Genomic DNA, 26,484 nt, shown 5'->3' with positions numbered 1-26,484 from the left:
TCCCCAGGCAGCTTGGGGCCTCTGGGGGGCGCAGAGAAGTGAAGGGGGCTTCCAGAGAGGAGGGGGTGGGGCTACTGGGTCCCAGTACCATTTCCTGGGAACCATCATGGGTCGGGGAGGGACTGTGGCACTGCCTGTTGGAGAGGGGCCCACGACCCCTGACCTAGCCTGGCCTTCTGATAAGATGTTGGAGCTGTAACCTTAAAAATAAAACTGCCAGTTAGCTTACTGGCAAAAGATGGCTTAATTCGGGAAAGCAGAGAATTGCCACGCCACACAAGCAAACTGGGTAAAACTGGAGGCACCGCCACAAGGCGGAAGACGGGCTCCTTTATAGAGGAAAGGGGAGACTGGGAAGGCTGCTGTAAACGAAAAGTCCATTGGAGTGAAGTGGGAGTTGGAAGTATGGTGACTTCTCATTGGCTGAGTTGTGAGTGTCTGGCTGGGCTGTTGCCGGGGAAGGAGGAAAGTCTTTCCTTTCCCTGCCAGACAGTAAAATGGTAGGTGCATGCAAGGTCCATCTCTTCCCAATCGGTCTGCAATTGATGAGAAGTGATGGAAACTGAGAGCTCCTCCTGCTGAACCTCCCGACTCCGTTTTAGTGAGGTTTCCCTTTATTAATTTTCAAAGTCCAAGTCTCCTTTTGGAGAGAGTCAGGAGAGAGCCGGACTGGGCCAGAAAGGGAGTTGGGGCCCTCCTTATCTTGCCCTCTACCCACACTGAGGCTCCCCAAGTCTTCCCCATTTTGGCTCCAATCCCCACCAGCCCTTCTGGCCTTCTGCAGCCCTCAGACCCTGTCAACATCCACACGAGGAGGTGCAGAAGGAAGAAGCCTGCAGGTGAGGCACAGGGGGTGGGGGGGTTGTGGGGCGGCAGGTTTATTATAAGAACTGTACAAAGGAGCCTGGCCTGGGTCTGTTCCCACCCGGACAGAGTGGGGATGGGTGTAGGTGTGGACAGGGGGCCACAGGCCAGAGCCTGTAGTCTCCATGCGGTCTTTGGGTGAATATCCAGTTCAACAGATGTGGAGGCTCTTGGGGACACCCCAGTTTGGGGGAAGGGCAGGGGACAGGGTACTGGTCAGGGAGGAGGCTGCCCTCTCTAGGATGTATCTTCTAAAGGAAGAGACAGACGGTTGTGGGAAGGTAGAAGGAGTGGGGCCTCCTTCCATGGAGGACACAGGCAAGAGACAGGGAGCGGGGCTGAGGCAATAGGAGGAAGGGACAGTGGCTGGCCAGGAGGCCAGAGAGTAAGGCAGACAGAAAGAGAGGCTCCAGCCTGTGGGGACATGCACACGCACGCGCGCGCACACACACACACACACACACACACACACACATACACAGACCCACACCCACAGCCACATTGTTTTGGAGGTTTTGCTGCTTCCTGAGTTTTAATCAAACTGTTCACAAGAAACAAGAGAGAGAAGAGGAACTAAGGCCAACGGGGACTCAACGTGCAAACCTTACCATGCACGTTCACACTCATTCACACACTCACAGCACAGGCACACCCCATGGACAGGACTGCACAGGACACACACACGCGTACACCAGTCAGACTACAGGGGCACGCGGACACTAGAGACAACACATACACACGCAGAGGCAGGACACAGTGCTTTGAGGACTCGAATGCACACACAGCTGTACACACAGGCATGAAGCAGACCCAAGTACATGCACAAGTGAGCAAATCCAGTGATGCCTGAGGTGTCTCCATGCTTCCTCTGAGCTCGGCCTCCATCTGTTCTCCGGGAGCCGGAAGAGGCCTGACGCGGCCATGCCCGGACCAGGGGTGCCAATAAAAATGCTGTCTGGTGTGCCAGGCAGCAGGAAGTTGGAAGGTTGGGCCCGAGCCAGGGGAGCTGTGCACATCCCAGTGTTAAAATCTAACACGGGCTCAAGGACAACACTCTTAGGATCACTTTGAGGATGGGGAGAGAAGGATGAGGAGGGAGGGAGAGATGGGTGTGGCCGGGGCTGAGGGGATCTGGAGGCTGAGTGAGGCTACAGAGAGCCCTGTGGTGCTAAAGCGGGAGGGAGGGAACAGAAACCTACCCCCGGGCTCCAGGGTCCCTGCCCCTGCCCCAGGTCTGGGTGCTCTGGCCAAGGAAGCCTCCAGGGCAGTGATGCGGCTGGCGGGACCCCACCTCTGTCAACCCTCCATGCTTCCTAGAAGAAGATCATCCTTGAGTGGAACCCTCCCTCCTGCTCTTCCCCCAGGGGACGGTCGGGGGAACCAGGGGCTGCACAATGGACAAAGCGGGACATGGTTTCAGGGGCCACAACCCCAGCCGGATGCATCAGGATCCAGTGGCCAGCCAGACTCAGGGAACCACTTGTGGACCAGTGACATTTCTCTTCTCCAGTTAACTTGTGGTCTGGAAGGACGTAGCTGTATCCCAGGCAGGGGAGGGCTGGTAGGCTCTGGGTCAGGAGTCTGCTCTCACTGAGGTTAAGACATCTTTATCCGGGAGAGGCCTGGGGAGCCTGAGCCACTTCCTGGGGAGAGGCCTATAGCCCTTAAGACTCTGGTGGAGGAGGGCAACTCATCCCTCCACTGTAGGCGGACTCCTCCCCCACGTGGGGGGCAGAGATTTCTGATGTTATGACCTCCCCCAAGAGGAGAGGCAGCAGGGCCCATGAGGAGGTGGAACAACTTGAAATGAGAAACCATGGACGCAGGGAGAGCCTCAGGCCCAGGGTGGTCTCCGAGTGCAATTCCCATTTTCCACGGCCTGGGGGGTCAGCCCCAGTGTGGCCAAATCCTGTCCCAGCCAGGGAGCCAATCAGCCGCAGACTCAAAGCCTGCTCCCTCAGTTAGCAGGCACCATGAGGGTTTTGGGGGGGCTGTGCCAGGCTCAGCGGGCCACCTCGCTGCTGCTATTAGACGAGAGACTCTTTGACCCCCGGGCGCACTGTCTGCCCCAGGGGCAGGGAGGGAGGGAGGGCAGCATCTGAGGGGCTGATGGCTGTGAGCCCGATGGCCGGTCCAGAGTCCCCCGTCAAGCCCCTGTCCTCACCCGTGCCCGGCACGCTGCTGTTCCCATTCTCTTGGCCATACATCCTGTTCATGGTGGTGGCAATCAGGCCCTCCTTCTCGGGGCCACCGTCCCCGCCGCCGTCCTGGCTGTGGCGGTACATGTAGGATGCCTGCTTCACCGTGCGCTGGAGCAGGTGCCGGCGGTAGGCCCTCTGGATCTTGATGGCGCACACCTCCTCGTGCTTCCTCTTGAGGGTGGTGGTGATGGGCTCATAGGAGACCTTGGAGGGGTTGGCGGCCATGAACTTCTCCTCCATGGTCTCCTTGAGAGCGTCCATTTCCCCAGAGTCGCCTAGGACCTCCTTGGTGAGGGCAAAGAGGATGTCCAGGCAGTGGATTTTGTCCCCTGGCACCATGGGAAGGTCCAGCGTGATGAGCTTGATCTTGTTGGGCTTGGCGATCCTCAGCGGCTCCTGCAGGGTGTCCACAAAGTCTGAGAGGCGGCTGTACTCGATGAACTGCGTGGCATCGGGGTCAAACTTCTCCCATGTCTCATAGAACATCTCGAAGTCGTCCTCGCTGAGGGGCTCGCTGCTCTCCTCGGTGGCCACGTTGAAGTTCTCCAGGATGATGGCAATGTACATGTTGACCACGATGAGGAAAGAGATGATGATGTAGCTGCAGAAGAAGCAGATGCCAATGGAAGGGTTGCCACAGTCACCCCTGACGCTGGTGCCCGGGTTCTCGAGTGTTGGGTCACAGTCAGGGGGCCCACTGTTGAGGATGGGGTTCAGGAGCCCATCCCAGCCAGCTGATGTAGTGATCTCAAAGAGACAGATGATGCTGTTGCCAAAGGTCTCAAAGTTGAACATGTCGTCAATGCCCGACTCCTTCTTGACATAGGCAAAGTTGGACATGCCGAAGATGGAGTAGATAAACATTACGAGGAAGAGGAGGAGGCCAATGTTGAAGAGGGCAGGCAAGGACATCATGAGGGCAAAGAGCAGAGTCCGGATGCCCTTGGCCCCCCGGATCAGCCGCAGGACACGTCCGATCCGGGCCAGGCGGATCACTCGGAACAGTGTGGGTGACACGAAGTATTTCTGGATCAGATCGGAGAGCGCAAGGCCTGCAGAGAGCAAGAGTGAGGAGCTCTGTCCTTGGGGTGGGAGGTGGGGTCAGGGAGCAGGTGCGGGGTGGGGGGTGGAGGGGGCATGTGGGGCTCAAGGGAGCCTGGCCTGGTATGCTATTCCCCAGAAGGGAGCAGGAGAAGCACAGCCCAAATGGTCTGACCGATGAGGCCGGGCTCTCCCAGGGTCCTGGGGGTGGGAGCACCGCTCCACCCTGACACAGCCGCAAAGAGGTGAGATATGTATGCCCAGGCTGATGGGGTTGAGGGTAAGCCGACTCCCAAGGCTGTTTGTAGAAGCCCCAGGTGAGACAAAGGGAGGACAGCTCTGTGTGTGACTCTGAGCCTACCTTGTTTGTGACTCACCTTCCTCACCTGTAAAGCAGAGGTGGTAACAGCACCTACCTCCTGGGATGGCACAGTGTCAGGCAAATCATAAATGATCAATAAGTGGTTAGTTGCTATCACACTGACACACGTCTGTGCACTTGTGTGTGTACGGATACTGGAACCGTCTGTCTTCCACTAGGCACCTCGGCAGCCGAGTGTGCATCTACTGACGGAGCAAGCAGGCCTCCCTGGGTGGGTTTGCCCAGCCCGGCCCCACTCACCCACGATGGACAGGATGACAACCACGAAGTCGAAGATGTTCCAGCCCACAGTGAAGTAGTACTGGCGCAGGGCGAGCATCTTGAGCACGCACTCGCCGGTGAAGATGATGATGAAGACCATGTTGATGTTGTACAGGATGTCCACCTTGAGCTGGCTCTGGTCGTCCGTCTCCACCATCATGGTGACCATGTTGAGGCAGATCAGGATCATGATCGTGATGTCGAACACCTGCTTGGTCACGCAGTCATACACCATGCCCTGGATCTTGTTCTGCAGCACGAGGTGGGGTGTGAGGGTGCGGAGGGTGGATGTGGGGGGTGCAGTGGTCAGGACCCACATGGTGTGGACAGGCCGGGGGCATGGGGTGACACACAGCATGACAGAGGGGTGTCAGGACTCGTGGTAGAGTCGGCCATGGCAGGGAGGGGAGACCTGTCCGGACAGGATGTTCTGGAGGTTCCATGGGCTGCATCCTCCCTCCAGGACCCTTTCTCCCCTCAGGTCTCCCTGGCAACCTCTCTTCCTACTCCTGAATTGTTGCTCACCAGGGAGGGTGTCTGGACATCCTCTTCCACCCACTTCTAGGGGCCTCCCTCCCACTAAAGGGATGGGCAGACACGGCGGGCTGTGCAAGGTCAGGTGAGGGACAAACCAGTGGCTGGGGTTTGAGGCCACTGTTGCCCTAGCCTCACCACAGGTGGCCCCAGCCTCACAGTAGGGACACTGCCTGGTGGGCAGAGGGCAGCCTGCATTTGGTCCCCATCGGCCCCCTTGGGTGGAAGGTTCATCCAGGCTGTTAGGAGGAGGGGCTCAGAGGGCTGGTACCTGGGGCCGGGGAATTGGCTTCTGAGGCTTCTTGGAGCCAAGCTTCTTCATGGCATTGTAGTATTTCTTCTGTTCCTCCGTCATAAAGATGTCTTTCCCTCCAAAGTATAATGGGATGGTGCCGGTAAGGTTGAGGGCTCCTCTCCTGTGTCTTCAGGGCCTCCCCACCTTGGGCACCACCCTTAAAGCAGCCCCCACACCAGCAAGGGGACCTGGAGGGGCCAGAGATAGGGGCTGAGGGAGGGAGGGAGGGGAAGGGGGTCTGCAGGGTCCAGAGAAAGGAGGGAGGGGAGTGGGGTGACAGCAGAGTGTGGAAGAGGACCAGCACTGGCTCATAGCCTAGGCCAAGTCACTTTCTCAAAGTCGCCGGGGAGGATCTGAACCCAAGCTTGCTGCTTCAGTCATCCCACCAGCACCCCACAGTAGGGGCTGAGGTGGCATGTGGGACTATATGAAGGGACCAGGGAGCGAAGAGAGGGAGGATAGAGCCCAGGGAGGGTGGGTGGATACTCATCTTCTTCTTCTGCTGGTTGAAGTTGTCAATGATGACACCGATGAAGAGGTTGAGGGTGAAGAAGGACCCAAAGATGATGAAGATGACAAAATAGAGGTACATGTAGATGTTCACCTCGTACTGGGGCTGTTCTTCCTTCTGCAGAGGCCACAGGACAGGACAGGATGGGACAGCCACAGGGATGGGGCGGGATGGGACAGGATGGGGGTGGGATGGGATGGGATGGGATGGGATGGAGAGGTTGGGGGGAATGTTGGCTGCTCCCCACTCCCCATCTCACTGTTGGCAGGAAGGGCATCCTAGAGCCCAGAGGTGGATCCTTCTACCCCTCAGGCTGCTGAGTTTGGGGGCTCCTCAGGAGGTGGCATGGGGCCGGGGATGGTTGTGTTTCTGGTCTGCACCCTCTCCCCTGCCTTGCTTGCCAGCCACATTTCGGTGAGCCCCACTCACCTCCCGGGAGTCCACTGCCGCATACATGATGTCCATCCAGCCCTTGAAGGTGGCCTGGGAGAGTGTGGTTAGGTTTGAAGAGAGGGGCTGCTTCCCATTTCTACCATCCATGAGTCTCCCTCCTCACCCTAGCCTGGTCCTCCCCAGAGCCCCACAGGGCAGGCATCACATAGAGACCAGAGAGGTCTAAATATTACCTCAGGGTCCCACAGCACTGGAAGCAGGGGGGGTGGGCTCCTAACGAGGAGTAGCAGTGGGTGCAGGTACAGTAAGAATCTGGGAGCACTTCCATCTCAGTTTAGTGCAAGGGCAGCGGGTTACACTTACCACCTGCAAGAGGGAGAGGTAGCCTAGACCCACATTGTCATAGTTGACCTTGACGTTGAGCCAGCGGACCTGGCCTGTGTGCATAAGGCTCTCACAGTCCGATTTGTTGTTGACCTCAGAGATGTCAAACCTCTCAGAGGTGGTGGTGTTGATGCAGTAGTAGAACTTGCCGGCAAACAGGTTGACGCCCATGATGCTGAAGATGAGCCAGAAGATGAGGCAGACAAGCAGCACGTTCATGATGGAGGGGATGGCTCCCAAGAGGGCGTTCACCACCACCTGGGGGGCCGGGGCGAGGGCTTGTTGCCAGATCTTTACCCAGGCTCCTTTGGGACAGGGCTCCCCTACACTAAGGGGACCAGACAGGGCTGGGCATGGTTATTCAGGGAAGGTTTCCTGGAGGAGGGTCGCTCTGAGCCCGGCCTGGAGGAGAAGTCTGCTGGGCTCTATGTTGGGGGTGGGGGTGGGGAAGTGAGGAGTAGAGTAGGGGTGCTGCGGGCCTAGTGGTTGAAGAGGGCTCTCTGCTTGGCTGGAGCTATCAGCCCAGAGTCAGGGCATTAGGCTTCTCTGGAAGCAGCCTGGCCACGGGTCACTAGGCAGGAGACAAACACTCCTTTCTTGGCCCCCATAGGAAACTCAGCCCCCATGACCCGGCCCCCTGCTCATCCGTTCCTAGCATTAGAGACACAGATACAGAAAAGAAGCCATTGGGGTCTTCAAAGCAGAAGGACCCTGTGCCCCACCCCCAGCCCTGGTTGCACAGGCTAGCTTCACTCTGTCGGGTTGGCCTAATCTTGAGAATCGTCCTTTTCTGAGGAGAAGGTGTTTCATGACTTCCAGACAGAGTGGGCGGCACAGACCTGGTGATGCCTGGGGTATAGCTCTATTTTTGGCCGGGGCACCTTCCAGCTGCATGGGCAGGTCATTTCCCCTCGGGGAGGAGGAGTCCCTGGTTCTGAGGCAGGAGGACCCAGCACTGGCTGGCCCCTTGCATGAACAGGAGGGAGCCCCTCTGGCTGAGCGCCCTGCTGGCCTGTGACCAGCTGCTGCACAGACATCTGTCCCTGTGAGTGGGTCTTATTCCCAACAGACCTCTCTTGGCTGGGGAAGTCCCAATTGTCTTGGCCAAAGCTTCTATTATTTACTGTCACTTCTGTTCTCAAGGGCCTGATGGAAGGGTGGGCAGGCTCAGAGCCCATGCCCAGGCCCTGCCTGCTTGTCCAGGTTGCAGAGTTCTGGTGAGCTGGGGTCTGAGGCGGGGGAGGGACATCTCGACACCCACGGGCCTGCCTTCCTTTTTCCTCCTTCCTAGGGAAGGAGCGCCCTTCCTAGGAGCTGATGCAGCCTCTGCTGCCCCCCAGCGGTGGCAGGGATGAGCTAAGGAGGGGCTGAGCGGTGGAAGGGGCATTTGGGTGGTATGGAAGGATGTCTGGGAGTCCTCAAATCTGGCCTTCAGCAGGGCCCAGAGTCCCCGGCCTCTCCTCCTCCAGTGGTGGTTGGAGTACAGACCTGTGCTCACCGCACCGCGCCCTGCGGTGGCTGCTCCCCCAAACCCTAGCCCTCTCAGAGCCCCCTTGGGCACCCACCCTCATGCCCTCAAATCGGGACAGGGCCCTCAGGGGACGCAGAGCCCGCAGGGTCCGCAGGGATTTGATGGGTCCCAGCTCCGAGTAGCCCAGCCAGTTGGCCACCAGACTGATGATGGAGACCTGCAGAGGGAGAGTGGGCTGGTCAGGGCGGGCAGGGCCTCCTCTGCCCCAGGGGTGCCTTGGGATCTGGCCGCGGGGCACACTCACATCGACAATGAGGAAGTCCAGCCAGCACCAGGCATTGGTGAAGTACACCTTGAAGCCGTAGGCCACCCACTTGAGCAGCATCTCCAGGATGAAGATGTAGGTGAACACCTTGTCCGCGTACTCCAGGATGGTGCGGATGACTCGCCGCTGCTCAATGTAGATGTCCTCAAAGGCCTGGGGATACCAGCATGGCTGGGGGTGGCTGGAGCTACAGAGGCGGGGGCGGCAGCCCCGGCGCCCACCCAGTCTACTGCCATGGCTTTCCCGGGGTCTGGACTGGGACCAGGCCAAGGCCAGGCTGTTGGCTTTTCCCAGACTCTGTGGGGCCCATGGGGCAAGCGAGTTTCCCCACAGGGAGAAGCCGCTCAGCAGCCCTTCCCCAGGGGTGACACTCAGTCACCTGCTTGGGGGCCTGCACTGTGACACATGTTCAGCCCTGACCACCCCTTCACTCAACATTCCCAGGGCCTTCCCACCTCTGCCCTGGCTGCCACCTGTCACTGGGGGTGCACAAAGAGTTGGACCCTGCCTGTTGCTTTATGAAAATCAACAACTTTCTGCGTCATATCCCGCAAGCACAAGCGAGTCCCTTTAGGGTTCTCTGGGGCCGAGACCGCCCAGGTCTCATCCCTCCCATGGTATGAAATGGTAGGGAGTCCCAGGAGGGCCTCCTTTGGGCCTGGCACCTGCCGCTGCCCACGCCCACCTCCCAGGGTGTGCCTACCAAGGCTCCGCTGCTGAGCAGGATCATGAAGACGATGAAGGTCTCAAACCAGTTGTGCTCGACAATCTTGAAGCAGGCCCTGCGGAGCGCCCACCACATCTTCCCACGGCCCTGGGAAATGTCCATGTAGAGGACAGGGCAGCGTTGCACGCAGGCTGGGGGAGGGAAGGGGGCAAGGGTACCACATCACAGGACTGGGGGCTGGCCCAGATCCGCAGGCAGTGTGCTCCCACCCCCTTCCCGAGATTGGCTGAGCCCATCTTCCCCCCTCCCTGGCAGGCTTCACACTGCTCAGCCCAGGCCCTGGGCGCAGCAGGGGGTGTGCAGGGCTCTTTCCTGCAGGGCCAGGCTGGCCTCTCTCTGCTGGTGAAGCCGAGGAGGGTAATAGTCTTGGAGCAGCCATTCCAGAGCACCTGTCCTTCCCAAGCATTGGGTCACACTCAGGGCCTTGTGGGGGGTCAGTGTGGCAGTCTGCAGGGCCTGGTGTGCACCCACCGCACATGCTTGAGGCTCAGGGGGTCAGGGGCTGGGAGGCATTCAGGCTCTGGTGCCCCTCCCTGGGGCTGTATTTCTCCCAGGCTGTCAGGGCATGGCAGCATGGGGGGTTGGGGGGAGGCTCTGCCTGCTCTCAGTGATGCACATGGTCTTGAGATGTCCTCAAGGAGGCAGGTGGCTGGGGCTGGGCCAGGATGTCACCTGCACCCCAGGCCCTGGCCTAGTCTGTCCCTTCCAGGGGCTGCTGGGCTGGCGGAGGCTCCAGGGGAGGCAGTAGGGGTGCACGCACACAGCTCGCCCTCACCCTCCGTGAAGCATTCCTCGGGCTGTTCCCCATCGGGGTTCTCTTCAGCCTGCTCCTCGGGGTCCTCCTCAGGGGGCTTATAGTCGGCGGTGCTGCAGACGGAGGAGTTCCCATCTAGGGGCTGCGCTGGCTTCTGCAGGGGACCACAGGGTGACGTGAACCCTGTGTTCTCCCACCAGGTGAATGGAGGAGGTCAGGATGGGGGACCAGAAGGGAGAGGAGAAAGGGGGTGGAGCTGACCTACTCTTTCATTCAGCACTCATTCATTCCCTGAGCCCCGGGTTATGGAGCCAGTGCCGTGGCCTTCGCACAACCACAGCAACCAAGGCAGCTATGGTCCTGCCCTCACGCACTTCCGTTTGGAGCAGGGCTGGGATGAGGCCTGGGAAGGGATGGTGAGGACAGAAGGAGGCAGGTGAGGGCCTCAGGTAAGGGAGGAGGCTGGGGGTGGCTGAGCCAGGCTGGGGAAGTGGAGGAATAACAGGCCTGAAGGGGCTTTTGAGGGAGCATGAAAGGGGTCAGAATGGAGCCGGGGCTGCCAAAGCCCGCAGGGAATTGCACGCAGTGTCCTCAAGATCTGAGCCTTCCCATGTCCAGGGTCCGCTGGGCTGAGGAGCCCAGAAAGGATGAAAAACTTTCCCCAGCAGAAGCTCCAGCTTGGGGCACAGGGAATCCAATGGGAGTGGGGCAAGACTGGGGAGGCGAGTGTCTGGCCTTGCCAGGCACCCCCCTGTCCTGAGCCACGTTCTTGGCTCTAGCCTCCCTCCTCAAGGGAACCCCTTCATGGCTGGAGCTGAGGACCCTGAATGGGAAGATGGAGAGGACAGCTCTGGATCCAGAATGGCACGAGAAAATTAAGGAGGTCCCCTTGTGCCCAGTTGACAGAAAAGGAAACCGAGGCAGGCATTAGGTCAGCCAGGGCACCCACTAAGCCACTTGCCCTACTTGTGTGTCCCAACTCCCACAATCACCCTTGGAGCCTTGTTTGGCCCCCTGAGAGTCCCCGGAGCCTTGGCCCTGGGTGCTCTCCTGCCCTCCCCCACCCCCGCTCCTCATACCGAGGTCGGTGCCACATTTCCCTGGGTATTTATAGCTTGGCAGGCACTAGGCCCCCTGGTAAGTCAGCGTGACACATATCGGGGGAATAAGGAGTCAAGAGCTTTCAGGGCAAAATTCTTTGAGACTCCAGTGCCCAGCCAGGCCCAGGGCCGAGATGGTGGAGACGGGGAAGGGGCCCTGCCCTACCCGAGGTGCTAGCCCTTCCCTTGCCAGAGCTGGAGGATGGGATTTGGGGCTCAGAGTCCACTCCCTGGAGAGGCTCAGGCTGAGGCTCCAGCCTCAGCCTGAGCTCCTGGGATGACTACCAGTCCCTCTGTCACCCTTGCTGGGAAGAGGAAGTAGGAGGGGCATCTCCTGGATGGGTGGGTCAGGGCTACCGCTGAGACTGCCCAGCTCTCTGCTTTCCTTGTACCCAGCCCCTGTGGCCCCCCAGCCCCCTCCACCCCTCAGAGTCCCCAGTCCAGACCCAGCACTTTGGCCCACCCTGGGAGGTTGGGACCAGCTCCAGTGAGATAACCGGAGGGCCTTCAAGTCCAGAGGAGCCTTAAGAGGATCATCTTGGGTCCTAACCCTGGAGCCAAGGCACCACAGATAGGAACGTCCTGTCCAAGAGCACCACCTGCTGGTGAGAGGGGGGCCCAGGTGGAGGTGCAGAGCCAGAGTGAAGGGACACTGGGCAAAGACAGGCAGGTCCCATCCGGTTAATTGTTAGTCACCATGCACAGAGAGCCTTCTGTGTGCTTATACACAGCCTCTCACCTACTGCTCCCGACCCTGCCCTGAGGGAGGTGCCATACACCCATTTTACAGATGGAGAAACCGAGGCTCAGGATTTGTGACTTGTCTAGGGTCACACAAAAATTTGAAGCCATGTCTATCTGACCCCTGGGCCCCTCAAGCTGGGTGCTGGGATGGGCTCACCTTGCTATCCTCAGGCTCTGAGAATGTGTCAGTCTCCTCCTCCGTGGGCATCTCCAGGTCGGACTCCTCGGAGGCGATGGGTACGTGAATGGTCAGGTAGGGATTGTTGATGAAGTTGAGGTGGTCCAGCTCGATGCTGGGGGGAGAACCGTCAACCAGGGCCATGTGGTTCAAAATGTGATTGTCCTTCTTCAGGTCCTTGTCACCCTCATCGGGTGGTGGCTCCTTCTTCTCGTCCTCTGGGGCACTCTCCCCGGCCTCCCCAGCCTCCCCAGCCTCCCCAGGCTTCCCGAGGCTGAGCATGATGTCCTTGGGGCGCAGGATCTTGCCATGCAGCAGTCCCAGGAGAAAGGCTTTGGCAAAGCCGATGCCCCACTTGATGCGCGCAATGGCGATCTGCAGGTTGTTCATTTCGCCATCCTCGTCGGAGGCAGCCAGGCTGTCAGCGCTGAAGGAGCTCAGCAGCAGGGCCAAGAAGAGGTTCAGGACCTGGGAAGCAGGGGTTGGGAGGAACCTGAGCTCAGCCTCAGGGGGCCCGCTGAGGGTGCCACCTTTAGCCAGCTCGAGGGGCCTCAGGCCTCCAGATCAGACCTACCACATGGGGGCATTTAAAAGGTTATTGCCTAATGGAATCCTCACAACTGCTCGGGGAGGTGGAGCATTCCTATAGGCCCCACTTTGCAGAAAGAGAAGTTGAGGCTTAGGCACATGCCAGGAGTCTGCAAGATCAGGTCAGAGGCAGGGTTTGGGGAGGCCCACTGGGTGACAAGGACTCTTTCCAGGACTCTGTCCTCCACCTCCGCTGCTTGGGAAGGCAGAACAAAAAACAGGGCTCACGTTTCTGAGTTTCCAGGACTTATTGGGACCCTGAATCAGCTGAGCCTTCTTTTCCTGTCTGTTAATAGAGCCTGTGCTCCCTGGTGCTCAGAGCAACGTACCCTATTGCTCTGGGAAGGACATTTGCTAGTCACCCCCTTTTCTCTTCTCGGGATTCCCTGCTCCACCTCGCTTTCTTCCCATTCCCATTTCCCTGCTGAAAGGTTTAATACTGGTCTACCCCTCCAGTCTCCAGCTTTATTTTCCAGAGACAGACCATTGCTGAGCCTCTCCCACTGTGATGTCAGGGAGCTCTCACCTAGTACAGACAGACATTTGACCAGATCAGTGCGGTGGGTTTGCGTGGTAGTAGAGACTGGGGTGTGCAGGCTTTGAAACCATGCTGCTCGGCCTTGAAGCCCGGCGTACTAGTGATGTGTCCTGAGGCAAATCATATTGCCGCTCTGTGCCTCTGTTTCCTCATGGGTATAATGGGGATGGTTCTAGTACCTACCTCCTTGCATTGTTGTGAAGATTGAAAGATCAGTCTAAGTAGAGCACACAGTAGGCACTCAAAACATGTTGACTGTCATGTGTGCAAGGGCAGAAGGTATAAGGTATAGGAAAGAGTATGATTAGCTCTGAGGTCAGCTCAGCATTTTATTGATAAGGAAACTAAGTCCCAGAGAGGTAGAGGGATATGCCCTGAGACATCCAACACAGTCAGGACTAGAATCCAGGTGTCCAGTCATTCCATAACTTTGGAAGACATCATTCATTTAGACTACAATGTGAATGGCAGCCCCAGACCCTGTGTCTCTACCTTCCTGGTGGCTCTGCCTTCCACCAGTCTCCCTTCCCCAGGGAACAAAGAGGACAGTGAAACCCAGCTGCAGTGGGGGGTCCTGGTTCCTGCCAGCCGGAGGCAGGGCTGGGACTTACTCTGGGCACCTAGGGACAGGGCTAGTTGTATAGGTGGACAAGAAGGAGTAGGGGAGCCTGTACATGTCCACCCCCAGCTAACTTCTCCATGTGGCTCTTATGGCCTGGTTTCACCGGGACTCCTCCAAGGCCTTTTCATCACCACCTTAACTACCATGTTAGCAGAATACCTTTAAAGTACGTATTTCTATAGATACACACACTGGGGAGAAGGTGTATGCGGGCGGCATTCCTCCCCATCTCCTTGCCCTCTAGCTGCTTTTCTGCTTTTGCCCCCAACCAACATTTATGGGTCTTTCTTTCCCTTTGCTGGGGTGGGGGGGGCATCCAGTGTTCAGAAACACATCTGAGATGGGAATTAGCTGCTCTCTGGGTCAGCAGGGTTTGCACACGGCGCCTGCCTAGGACAGAAATAGCTGCGTCAGGCAAGGCGTGGGGAAGAGGACTGGGGGGAAGGGGGATGGACATCATGTTCCCCCAGGGGCTCTGAGGGGTGGGTTACCTATGCCCTCATCATTTCCCCTTCTTCGCAGTAACCCAGAGCAAGTGCCCAAGTGCCACAATGCAGGGGGCATGGGGCCCCACACTCACTGGCAGGATGCCTCCAGTGCCCTCTAGCAGACACTGGCTTCCAGGAAGCCTGGGGGGGGCAGTAGGCGGGGACAGTGCCCAAGGAGCTGCTGGTGCCGCCTCCCTGGGCTGCTCTACTCCCCCTGAGCCAAGCGAGGGCAGATCAAGGCAGAGCTGGGCTGGGAAGGAGTATGGGTGGGGTGTGTGTGCACGCGTGCACGTGTGTGTGTGTGTGGAGTGACACGCCTGTGTGACAGGCACACAGAGGCAGTGCAGGGGTTCTAGACTGCTTGGGTTCCCATCCTGTGCAGGTTACTAGCTTCCCTCCCTGAGCCTTTGCTTCCCTGTCTAAAAAGCAGAGATGAAACAGCACGTCCCCTGAGGTGATGACGAGCATCAAGAGATAGACACAGAGAAGGCGCTCAGAATGCTGGGCAAATGCACATGGAGGTCAGCTGTCACTGTCGTTACTGCCCGTGTTGATGCTGTCATTCTCACCCCCCCGCTGCTGTTACTGACGCAGACTCAGGTTCTAGTCTGGGCTCAGTCTTACACTAGCTGTGTGGTCCCCTGCAGTGGCTTCTCAGAGCTCAGTGCCAACGTGACCTCCCTCCCGGGGTTGGGAGAGCATTAGGGATAAGGCAGGGAAAGCCCTCTGCGCAGGCAGGAGCCCAGTCCTCGGGGAGGGTGGGGGTGACCCCTATGGCAGAGACCTGAACCCCCACTCCCCGCAACCCACCCCCCCCAGCCCCCGCCTTGTAGACCGAGTGCTTTGCTGGGCGCTCAGACCATGTGCTCAAGTGGGTCACCACCATCACCATCCCAATTTTCCACGTGAGAAAAATTGAGGCCAGAGAGATGGTTAAATAATGTCTCAGGGTTTCCCAGTCAGTATGTGGAAAAGCAGGGGCTTGCAATGTTTTTGAGTTTACCCACGTACAGACAGAAACCCACTGCAGACCCTTTCAGTCGTGCTGGGCCCTTAACCTTTACCTTCACAAGCTTCTACTCAGAGCTAGCTACCCACGCCATCCCACCCCCGTTCTGCTGGGGCATCTTCTCTCTCTCTCCCCCACACCCCAGGCCCTGGGGTTCTCCTGCCTAACTGTCCCTGGGGGCTCAGGACCTCAGTGGAGGTGACACTGGACGGCTCCCGCCCCAGCCAGAGCTCAGCGATATCTGAGAAGTGCTGACCCAGCAGCCCAAGGATTCCACCAGCCTTTGCGGAACGTGGGGACGCGCGTCTTCCCACCCCACTGTTGCCCAGGGCAACGTCGGCCATGGGGGCAGCTGGGCACCAGGCTCCTGGCAGGAGTGCTGCCCACCCTGAGCAGGGCAGGAATTGTGGCGTCAGGGTGTGGAGACAGGCCACCCTGGGGCCCCAGACACAGAAATGCTGGTCAGCGTGACGGCAGCCTGCACCCCTGCTTGTAATGGGGCCCCCTCTGGCTCCTCCCCAGCACCAGCCCCACAGGGAAGCTCTGAGCCACAGAAAGCGGCAGGATGAAGGCCGTTTATGCCATACTCTGGATTCTCCCTACTCCTGGGGCCTGATGCCAGGAACGGAAGAGGGTGAGAGGGTGAGAGAGGGACAGGAGGCCCTGGAGTTCTGGAGCCAACCCCGCGTGCCACCTTCCCGCACCCAGCTGACCACAGAGCAGTCGCTCGTTCAAGGTCACACAGATGACAGTGGAGCTAGGCCTGGAGTGTGGGTCTGCCTCCAGTTGTTGTGTTACTTTGCCCTAAATGCTAGGTTTCAACAGTACTACTCACAGTGCCTGCCTCTGGACTTGTGACAGCTGCGCTGGTTAGAAAGGCAGATTCCCAGGCCCTGGCCCCCAAGCTACTGAATCAGACTCGGGACGTGGGGCCAGGAATCTATCTGGGTTTTAAGAAACTTCCAGGTGATTCTTAAGCAGGTTAAAATCGGAAAGCCACAGTGTTAAACTGTTTAAAATTGCCCTTTTGGGTGGGGGAGGCAGACTATAGTTCAGTGGCAGTGATTTCATCCAGTTTAACTGCATGGGGCAAAGGCCCTGGAAAGACAGCCCAATTTAAAGGACTTCATTGAATGTGACATGTTCCGCTTGGGTTTCCTGGCAGTGGTGGGGTGGGGGGAGAGGAGCCACCCAGCGGGCCCAACTCACCACTAGGTTGCCAATGACCATGACCATGAGGAAGACCGTGAGGCACATGGCCTGGCCGGCCACCTCCATGCAGTCCCACATGGTCTCGATCCATTCCCCGCACAGGATGCGGAAGACGATGAGGAAGGAGTGGAAGAAGTCGTGCATGTGCCAGCGGGGCAGGCTGCAGTCGGAGGCGATCTTGCATACGCACTCCTTGTAGCTCTTGCCGAACAGCTGCATGCCCACCACGGCGAAGATGAACACGATGATGGCCAGCACCAGCGTCAGGTTGCCCAGCGCGCCCACCGAGTTGCCGATGATCTTGATGAGCATGTTCAGCGTCGGCCACGACTTGGCCAGCTTGAAGACCCGCAGCTGGGGGCAGGACGGCGGGCGCCAGTGAGGGCCATCCCCCTCCCCCCACCCGGCCTGACCCGAGGGAGCCCCATCCTCGGGAGAAACAACTCTCCAGAACAACTCAAATCCCTGCCCCGTGAGTGAGCTGAGGCCTCAGTCTGCCGCTCTGTTAAATGGGAATCCTCCTATCCGACCACCTCATCCTCTTTATGTGTTCAAAAGAAATGAACTGTATCATTTAAAGATATCGGCTGAAGTATTTACAGAGACAGATTATGTCAGGATTTGCTTTCACATCCCCTCCCCCACAAAAAATAGGGGAGAGATGTTGATGGCTGTTGGAATGTTGATGGCCGTTGGGAGTGGGTGTAGGCACACAGATTTCGGTAGACTTTATATGTTTGTGGATGAAGGACAGGTCTCGTAATAAAGTTTGGAAAAATTAGAAGTGTTCCTATGGGGTGGTGGAAAGGATCCTTAACCGGACTCCCAATTCTACTACTAATGAGCTTCCCGAGCCCCAGCCTTCAGGTCTGCAGTATGGTCTCTGCTCCACTGTCACCCAGGTCCCTGGGAGTCAAGCCCAAATGTCAGCTCCCAGGGCTATCATTTTGGTCCCTGGTAGCCCTATGTGATAAAGGGAGGGGGCTCTCTTTCTCCCCATTTCCAGTCAGGAAGGTTCTGAGTGGTGGAGCGGCATGCACCAGTGGCTTCTTGGGGATCCCTCCTCCCATCTCCCCTGCATACCCCCACCCGGCCCCTCCTCAGCCTGGCTGCAGGGCCTCACGCACCAGTCGGAAGGAGCGGAGCACGGACAGCCCTTGCACATTGGCCAGGCCCAGTTCCACCAGGCTGAGGGTGACGATGATACTGTCGAAGATGTTCCAGCCCTGCTGGAAGTACTCATAGGGGTCCATGGCGATGAGCTTCAGCACCATCTCTGCTGTGAAGATGCCAGTGAAGACCTGTAGGGGGTGGAGGGTCCACATCACAGAGCCTCAGTTTGCACGGGGCCTGGGGAGTCCCCCCCGACTCCCACCTCCTGGCAGAGCCTTGAGCGGGGGCAGGCAGTGGTACCCGCAGCCTACAGGTGTGCATGCGTGCGTGTGTGAAGAGTGGAATGGTCCTGCCCCAGGGCACAGTGGGTACCACCCTGAGACACCTGAACCCATCTGCTTCTGGCCTTGTGCCCATGGGCCAGTCACTTCACTTCTTGTGGCCTCACCCCAGTCATAGTATATAGCACTCATATAGCACTTTGTGGTTGATGCCATGACCTCACTAGGATGATGCCAATTTCTACATAGTTGTGAGCGATGGTCCCTTGTCCCAGAAATGAGAACATTGAGACTCTGAGAGTTAAGCGGCAAGTGCTTGCTCACGCCACCCACATGGGAATGAGTCAGACCTCAAACCCAGGTCTTGGGGTACTTAATTCAGTCTTCCTGTCTCTACACTCTACCCTCTCTACCCTGACTGGCAGGGGTCCTGAAGCTCAGCAAACCTTGGTGGACTTAGAAGTCTAGGGTAGGGGCCAAAAGGGGCAAGCCCAGGGATCCAGGAGAAGGCCAGAGCTGCCCTCCATCAACCAGGCACAGGGGTGTAAGGGCTGCCTAGCCTCTGAAAACTCCCTGAGCACAGGCCCCCTCCTGCCGGGCACCAGCTGCCCTGGTCTACAGCCTGCCCAGGCACATGCTGAGCCCTGCCCGGAGCTGTCCCCGGCCATAGCAGGTGCCCAGACGGCAGTGCAGTGCGGGCAGGGGGTAGGCAGGGGGCGGGCAGGTGGCAAGCTGGGCCCATCACGCACGGCCCAGCAGCTGCACTGCGAGCCCAGGGCACACCCTTGCCCCCCCAGCCCAGTTTGGCCTGGCTGCCTCAGACAGATCCATGGGATAGACGTGCCTGCCTCACAGGCTGGGAGCCCAGGGTCTGATGCCCACGCCACCCACATCGTACTGCCATAGGCCCCCACAGCTCGTTCTCCTTGAGCTCTCCTCACCCTCAGGGTCGGGGGAGCATCTCACCCATTTGCCATCTGGAAACATGCTAAGGGAATGGGGAAGGGTGGGGCAGGGCTGGAGGATGAGGCGGCTTTTTCCCTTTGTCAGGCTCCACCGGGGCTGGAAACGAGGTGATAATGCTCCTAATGGGCAGGGATAAGCAGGCGGATCAGTGCGTGTCAACAATAGCCAGGCAGGAAAGGCCTGCAGGGAGCAGGCCTGGCCACGCTGGGGGAAATGGTAGTGGGCAGTGGGCTTGGGGGGAGCTATGCCTGGGGCACCTCTTGGGCCTTGGTGCCCAGGGCCATATGCCCCCACTTTCAGGTCCCTTGGTCCCTCTTAGGCCCACAACAACCTCTGAAGGTAGAGACCTGTCACTCATGTCCCCACCCCCCCACCTCTGCCTCCATCCAGGGCATGGCCTGGACCTCAGACACCCTGAATCCTGATCCTAAAATGTTATGCCTGGACCTCAGACACCCTGAATCCTGATCCTAAAATGTCTAGCACCTCATCCCACTCTCTCTGCCTCCACATACCTTAAAAAATTCCACATCCCATCGATCACCCCATGTACCTCACTTATATCTCAGTTCCTGTCCCCTGTACGCTGGGAGAATAAGCTCAGCTTATCCCCGTATGCCCCCAATAGTGCCCCATATTTCCACACATCCCAGGTGGCCCCTCCCCCTTCCTGCATGGGAGTGACACCTCTCGCTGTCCCCTCCTTACCAGGTTGCCCACGGTAAGCACGTTGTCGAAGTGCTCTGTCATGGGGTAATGCTCCATGGCCATGAAGAGGGTGTTGAGCACAATGCAGATGGTGATGCCCAGGTCCACGAAGGGGTCCATGACAATCAGGTGGATGATGTTCTTGAACTTCACCCATGGGGTGCAGCAGTTCCATATGAGGACTTTGTGGGCACACTTGTACCACCACGGGGGGCACTTCTGGTGGGCCTCTTCCAGCTCTGGGAGTAGGGTAGAAACACACCTGATGAACACCCCCAGCCCCCGAGTCCTCCTTCCCTGACCCAGACCTTATGTCCCACCTTCCAGGCCTGGCCCTTGAATTTCACATCTCAAATATATCCCCTCGGCCAAGCCTACTTTAAGCCCCCCTCTCGGTGTGTTGCCCTCAAGACCTGCCCCTGGAGGTCCCACCCACATGCCCCAACCCCCTCAATGTCCCATCCCCCCAAAGCCCCACCCATTAATGCTCCCACCCTCAAACCCCCACCCCCTCAGCCAGCCCTACCTGGAGCCCTTCTCTTAATGCCCTGCCTCAGGCTGGGCCTTCTTGGCATACCTCACAAAGCCTGCCCCCCAGTGACTCCCACCTTCTGCCCATGGCCCAGGGCTGTGATCTTTGGCAGAGGAGACCCCTGATCTCTGGCTGGGCCTGAAGGTCCCAGGGAGAGGTGGGAGGCCCCTGCAGAGGGTTGGGTCCCATTCCACTTGCTGCTGGCCAGTGTCATTCAAAGCAAACCAAGGATCCCCCAGAGGGCTCTCCCTCCCATTGTCAGCAAAACTGACCCCTCCACTGTCCCCAGCCAGTCTAGCCTTTCCCACCAGAGTGGCTTTCTGGAAACATCCCCTGTTCTTGCCCCCCCAGCTCTAGAGCCCAGGGGCTCTGTCAGGCCCATGGATAAAGCTGCCCTTCCTGCTGGTCTTGAAGGCCTCCGCTGCCTGTGGGAGTCCTCAGCCTCAGCAGGATCTTATTTCATTACCACCAGAAATTTATGAGAGAAGTGCTATTAGTGTCCCCCATCTCTAGATGAGGAAAGAGTTGGAGAAGTCCCATGGAGACCTGGGTTCAAGTACACAACTGGGACACCCCCGGGAATTAGCTAATTGGGCCTCTCAAAGGCTGCGGATTCTAGTCTGATAGTAACAGCCCCACCCCCAAACTGGTGACCCCCAAGTCACTTCAGGTGACTCAGTGTCTGACACCCAAAACTTCTCACAACGGTCCCAGCCAGGGTAGCGTTAAGTGATCTTCTCAGCCAGTGACACCGAGGACCCCTGGGGCATGCTCTGGGGCAGATCCCTGGATGCCTGTCATATAAAGTCAGGTGAGAAGGTGTCCTCTAGAGGTCTTCAAAGTCCTCTAGCCCCTCCCAGTCCTTCCTGGCTAAAGGAAGGGGAGTGGGACCTGAGAAGGGAACCAGATCTCTTCCATGTTGGATTTCCATTATTCTTCCTTCCCTTATTTCCTCCTGCCCTCCTCCCTCCTCTTTTTTCCCTCCCTCCCCTTTCCTCTCATTGATCCATACACCCATGTCTCTTCCCGTTCATTGATCTTCCAGCCCATCCATACACCTATTCATCCATCCACCCATCTTCTCACCCACCCACCTATCCATCCATCCATCCATCCGTGTTTGTGTCTATCCAACCTGCCCTTGTTACCTTATCCTGTTCTTTCCCTGACACTTGTAGGACAGTATGGGGATTTGCAGGAATCTGTAACCCCTACGTGGGCAGAGTTTGTCTTTGACCTTTAGTTTCTGCTCAGAAGACATATGAGGAGCAGGATTTCCAGTTTCTAGAACACTGGGCCTTCCTGGTTAGTATGATCCTCCTGTTCTTCCCCATTGTCTTGGCAACCCCCAAGGCCCTCTTGGAAGCCCCCACTTCCCACAGCAGCCTGGCCTTGCAGCCAGAACTGGGCCTGGCTAAGCCAGGACTATATTTATCATGGCCGTTTCTTTGATGCCTATATTAAGTTACTGTCCTTCTAAAGCTGGGCCCAGCCAGGCCCCACCTGCCCCCCACCCCAAGAGTCCAAGTGGCCTAACGGGCAGGACAAGCAGAATAGGATGCCTTAGGGGTGTCAAGCACTCACCTTCCATAGCGTCTGAGATACCACTGTCTGCACTGCAGCTCTGCCGTGGGGGGCCCTTCTCCCCGAGCGAGGTGTCTAGGCTGCCGTTGCAGTCTTTGCTGTGGGCTGGGTCCCCATCGGCCTCCCCGCCTTCCAGAACCTGGGCGGCCTTGGCCTGTGGATCATCAAGGGTGGTGGGCACAGAGTCCACCTCAGAGCCTGGTGGATGGACTAAGAAACTCTCAGAGCTTCTTTCCAAGTCCTTTAGGATGGGGTCCCTCTTCTTGTCCTGTGCTGAGCCTGGTGCGGGTTGGGGGATGACCTCGGTGGTGATGGGATTGACAGGGTAGGAACCAAAATGGCTGAAGACCTTCATCCCTGAAGACCCCCCACTCTTGGAAGTCTTGACAAACCCTACACTTCAGGCGGTGGTGAGGCAATGGGGGGGCTGCACCCCAGGGCCTCCCCAGGACACACCTCTCCCCCAGCATGGACCCATATCCTGCCCAGAAAGAATCACAAGACCACAGATATTTGAGCTGGAAGGTTACTTCAGGTTTAACTCCTCCAGATCCCTTGCTGTTTATAGGGAAACTGAGGCAAAGAGCTGCAAAATACTCTTTCTACTGCCTGGATGCCTCTCATCCCACCGAAACCCCCAGCCTGGGGCCTTATATTCACCCTGCCTTGAAGCCCCCTACCCCATGCCTCTCCCCCAGTCTCAGCCTCCCCAGGAGAACCCTTGGCCTCCTCTCCCTGAGTCCAGACCTTCTCCAGCTCCTCCTGCTGCTTTTTGAATTTCTCCAACATCTGCTGAAACTCTTCCTCTTTCTCCTGATCCTCGGCCAGGGTGGCCTCATTCTGCTCTGCGTACGCCATGGCTACCACTGCCAGGATCAGGTTAATGAGGTAGAAGGAGCCCAAGAAAATGATGACCACAAAGAAGATCATGTAGGTCTTGCCAGCTGCTCGAAGGGTCTGGGAAGAGGGGGAGAAGGAGAGGGAGTGTAACATGGCCCCCTGCCTACTTTCACCCACCACCCCTCTCCACATACCCATTGCCCAGAAACAGGGAGGGTCGCTCACAGAGCTTGGTGACTTGAGGACCTTGAGGCAGGGGATAGCCATCTTTGGCAGGCTAAGCCACATTCTGGGGAACTTCAAAATACACACTTGAGACCCAGACTTTCCTGGTCTCCTGACTCAGAGAGCCCTGAGGACCAGAGACAGATATCTTGAGATCAGAGAGCCAGGATAAAAGAAAATTTTTTAAAATGGTGAAGCGGACTTTGGGGTCAACTTGAATCCTACCGTTGCTGCTGTGCCTGGCATCTAATACAAGCTCAACAAATAATAGTTGCCATTATTATTATCATCATCAATATCATCCATGTTAGACACATTACCAGGAACCAGAAGGCACTGCTGCTCCAGAGGCCACCTGCCTACCTATACAAACAGTAGAAGCTAAATACTTGTGTAGGGGCCATGTTGAATTTCTAAGCTACCCTACTGGTTGCTGTGAGGCCTGGGGGTCTATTCCAGGCACAGATCTCAGTGCTTAAGGCAAAGGTAGAGAAGGAAGAAAAGGCTGTGCCTCAGATGTGGCAGGTCCCCAGTGTCAGAGGCCTCCAAGAAGCTGTCTGCTGGGGCCCTGAGAGGGCTCTCAGGGAGGAAGGGGCCCTATTGCAGGTCCTGCCCTGAGGAGGCCGGGGTAGGGGAAGGGGTGGTGGCGGTTGGGCTGCGAGGCAGGGCTTCAAGGCAGGGCAGTGGCAGTCCTACCAGCTGGAAGAGATTCTCCCAGTAGTCCTGGGTCATGAGGCGGAAGAGAGCCAGGAAGGCCCAGCTGAACGTGTCGTAGCTGGTGTAGCCGTAGTTGGGGTTCCGCCCAGCCTTGATACACTCATAACCCTCGGGGCAGTGCCTGCGGATAAAACGGGGTGCTGGCTTTAGGGACGGAAGAGAACTCGAGCCGAGGGACAGTCGGGGGATCCCAAGAGGAAAAATCCTCTAGTTCTGTCTGCGCCCCCCAAACACGGAAGGATTCCTTTCACGTCCATGGGTTTTCCTTACGTTCCCATCCACCCCACGTCCTTTTCCCTAATCAGTTCCCGTCTTCCGACACCCCTCGGATACCTTTTCCCCGCCTCCCTGTACACTCACCCAGCATCGCTGCTGTTCCCACAGAGCAGGGCGTCATTGGCACCCTCCAAGAAATAGTAGTTCCCTTTGGGAGTCAGAGGCCACAAAGGAAACATGTCACCCACGTGGACACACTGTGGACACACGCACCCGTTGCACGCCTGTGGGCACATTTGTGTCCACCAATACACCAAGAGGAGGCTCTCTGGCTGCCCCTGCCCCTCCAGTAAGGTCTCTGGATAGATACATGACAGGGAGCTGAGCCGCGGGCCCCATCAGCTCCGCACCTCCACTGTGGGGTGGGCAGTCGGGATGCAGCAGGGGCACAGAGAGCCGGCGGGATAGGGCGCATGCGTGTACGCGTGCGCATGCGCGCAGCTCCCATGCACCTGCGCGGGCAGCCCGACTGAGGGGTGCGCAGGTGTGGCAAGAGCCGGAATCCAGGGGCCAGGTTGAAGAAGGAGTACTCCCCCCTGCCTCCCCAGGGTGAGTTCTTACTTTCGTCACTGATGTAGGCATCCCAGTCAAAGGTCGAGTTGCTGGCCGAGCTCTCATAGCTGTTCCACGTGTCGTTGCCATACCACGTGTCGTTGCCGTACCAAGCGTCATTGCCGTACCACGTGTCATTGCCGTACCACGTGGTGTTCGTGTCATTGAAGGGCGGGGGCCAGCGCACGCACTTCTGCCGTAGGTTTCCCATGAAGAGCTGCAGCCCCACCAGAGCAAAGACGCTCAGGCAGAAGACGGTGAGGATCATCACATCGGACAGCTTTTTCACCGACTGGATCAGGGCCCCCACAATCGTCTTCAGCCCTGACCAGAGGGAGTGTGAGTAGGGGATGGGCAGGTGGAAAGCTCCTTCTCCTGACCCCCTCAGGTCTTTGCCTACCACATCTCCTTCAGGGCTTGACTTACTAGGGGCACCACTTCCCTGAAGCCTTCCCAAATGAGCCCACTCTTCTCCCATCACATCCTTGATATGGAGCATTTGAATGGCACAGAGTCTTGGCAATGAGGAGAATGCACTATGAGGACTTTCCAGGCTGTTGCCTGACTCATAGAACAACACACAGGCACATGGTGGTGGTGAATAAATGTCACCAAGTCAACACTCCCAAACTGTTTTACACAACACTGATCTCCCCAGTTGTGCCCTTAAAAAAGAAGGGGTTCAATAAATGTTTGGGCAAGTCTCAGTTCTAGATTTTGCTCTTGGAGCATGACTGTAGATTATCCTAATAAAGGCTCTGACAAGTCCTGTAGAAACAAACACACTTTAATACCATGTTTCCTTAACTTACTTGACAACAGAACCCTTTTTCTTACAATGCCTATTCATACCCAAGGAATAGCAGCCCTAGACTGAGTTGGAGATATTATTGCAACCTGAACCTTTGGACAGACAAGGCATAGAAACTCTTACAAACTTTCAGAGATGGAGTCCCGTCATTTATGGAAAAGCCATAACTTCTTCTTTGGGCCTATTCAGAGCGTTTCTCACTTCCATATCAGTTCATTTCCTTTTCTTATCCTGGTGCAGAAAATAGGTACTCAGCACCGCCTTATCAAAACTCTCTGAGCTGGGAGGATGCTGGAAGCCTGGCATTGAGGAAGTGTACTCTGGCCTTCCCTCAGTGACCAGTGAGCAATGTGGCCTTCAGGAAGTACTTCCCCTCCCAAGGCCTGTCAGGGTCTCACTTTCCTCAGACACATTTGCGGGTGTTGGACTAGGCGAAAATGATGGTGCTTTCCAGCATTTACACCTAATCCTCCTCCTCCCAGGGTCCGTCTCTTTTCAGACTGTCTTTCATGAAGCTTGTCCGGTTTTTCCACGTGCTTTTTTGAGGGTCTGGGTGATCTGGATTCTATTTATTTCATACTTCTTGATGCATTACTTTGGAATTGCCCTGGCCTCTTTGCTCAGTGGTTATGTGGTATGTTCCTTATCAAGCTCTCGGGGCTGGGACTTTCCATCACTCGTTCCCTTTGTCTCTCTCAGGTTGAGTTCTCTGCTCTGCCCAGCTGTTCATTTCATTTAACACACATCCATGCACACTTAATCCTCGTAATTGAGTGGGACTATTATCACACACATTTTATAGAGTCCCAATGAGTGGGACTATTATCACACACATTTTATAGAGGAGGAAACTGAGTCATAGGTGGGTTGAACCAGTTGCCTGAGGTCAAAGTTAGAAAGTGGTGGAGATGAGACTTGAGCTCCGGAAATCTGGCTCAGAGTCTGTGCTCTAACCACCTTGCTGTGCTGCTTCTTGTACGCCCATCCTCCAGCCTCTGGCTCCTTCTCCTCCCTGGCCATGGGGACCCCCCACTATGTCCAGGTTTTGGTGTCAGAGCATTGTGACCCTGGGTCAGGCTCCTGGACCTGAATGTTAGGTTCCAGGCCTGGGCATAGGGGGGAGGCCTGCTGGCCCAGGCAGGGGGTCCCTGCACCTCCCCAGTACCTGGGATGACTGTGATGGTTTTCAGGGCCCGCAGCACCCGGAAGGTTCTCAGGGCTGAGATGTTGCCCAAGTCCACAAACTCCGTCAGGTAC

At 57.3% G+C, this 26,484-nt stretch overlaps 1 protein-coding gene across 5 annotated transcripts in view; it reads right to left on the bottom strand.

Moving 5' to 3' along the window:
* Nucleotides 1-290: 290 nt before the first annotated feature.
* SCN4A (sodium voltage-gated channel alpha subunit 4) overlaps nt 291-26,484 on the bottom strand; it is a 42,480-nt gene continuing 16,286 nt past the window's right edge. For all 5 annotated transcript variants that reach the window (XM_047707540.1, XM_047707544.1, XM_047707543.1 and 2 more), the window contains exons 6-25: nt 26,393-26,484; nt 24,426-24,740; nt 23,949-24,012; nt 23,568-23,709; nt 22,554-22,763; nt 21,807-21,960; nt 19,691-19,929; nt 17,750-17,923; nt 16,620-16,976; nt 12,145-12,633; nt 10,165-10,297; nt 9,366-9,520; nt 8,642-8,815; nt 8,432-8,554; nt 6,846-7,124; nt 6,519-6,572; nt 6,069-6,206; nt 5,555-5,659; nt 4,729-4,999; nt 291-4,117 (exon numbers count right to left, since the gene is read on the bottom strand). In XM_047707540.1, the coding sequence (XP_047563496.1) occupies nt 2,892-4,117; nt 4,729-4,999; nt 5,555-5,659; nt 6,069-6,206; nt 6,519-6,572; nt 6,846-7,124; nt 8,432-8,554; nt 8,642-8,815; nt 9,366-9,520; nt 10,165-10,297; nt 12,145-12,633; nt 16,620-16,976; nt 17,750-17,923; nt 19,691-19,929; nt 21,807-21,960; nt 22,554-22,763; nt 23,568-23,709; nt 23,949-24,012; nt 24,426-24,740; nt 26,393-26,484 (4,894 nt within the window). In that variant the 3' untranslated portion in view covers nt 291-2,891. The remainder of the gene's footprint in view (nt 4,118-4,728; nt 5,000-5,554; nt 5,660-6,068; nt 6,207-6,518; nt 6,573-6,845; nt 7,125-8,431; nt 8,555-8,641; nt 8,816-9,365; nt 9,521-10,164; nt 10,298-12,144; nt 12,634-16,619; nt 16,977-17,749; nt 17,924-19,690; nt 19,930-21,806; nt 21,961-22,553; nt 22,764-23,567; nt 23,710-23,948; nt 24,013-24,425; nt 24,741-26,392) is intronic.

The sequence above is a fragment of the Lutra lutra genome, chromosome 16 (genome assembly GCF_902655055.1).
Source record: "Lutra lutra chromosome 16, mLutLut1.2, whole genome shotgun sequence".
NCBI classification, from domain to species: Eukaryota; Metazoa; Chordata; class Mammalia; order Carnivora; family Mustelidae; genus Lutra; species Lutra lutra.
The sequence above is the reverse complement of the archived record's forward strand: the minus strand, read 5'-3'. Positions and strand labels throughout refer to the sequence as shown.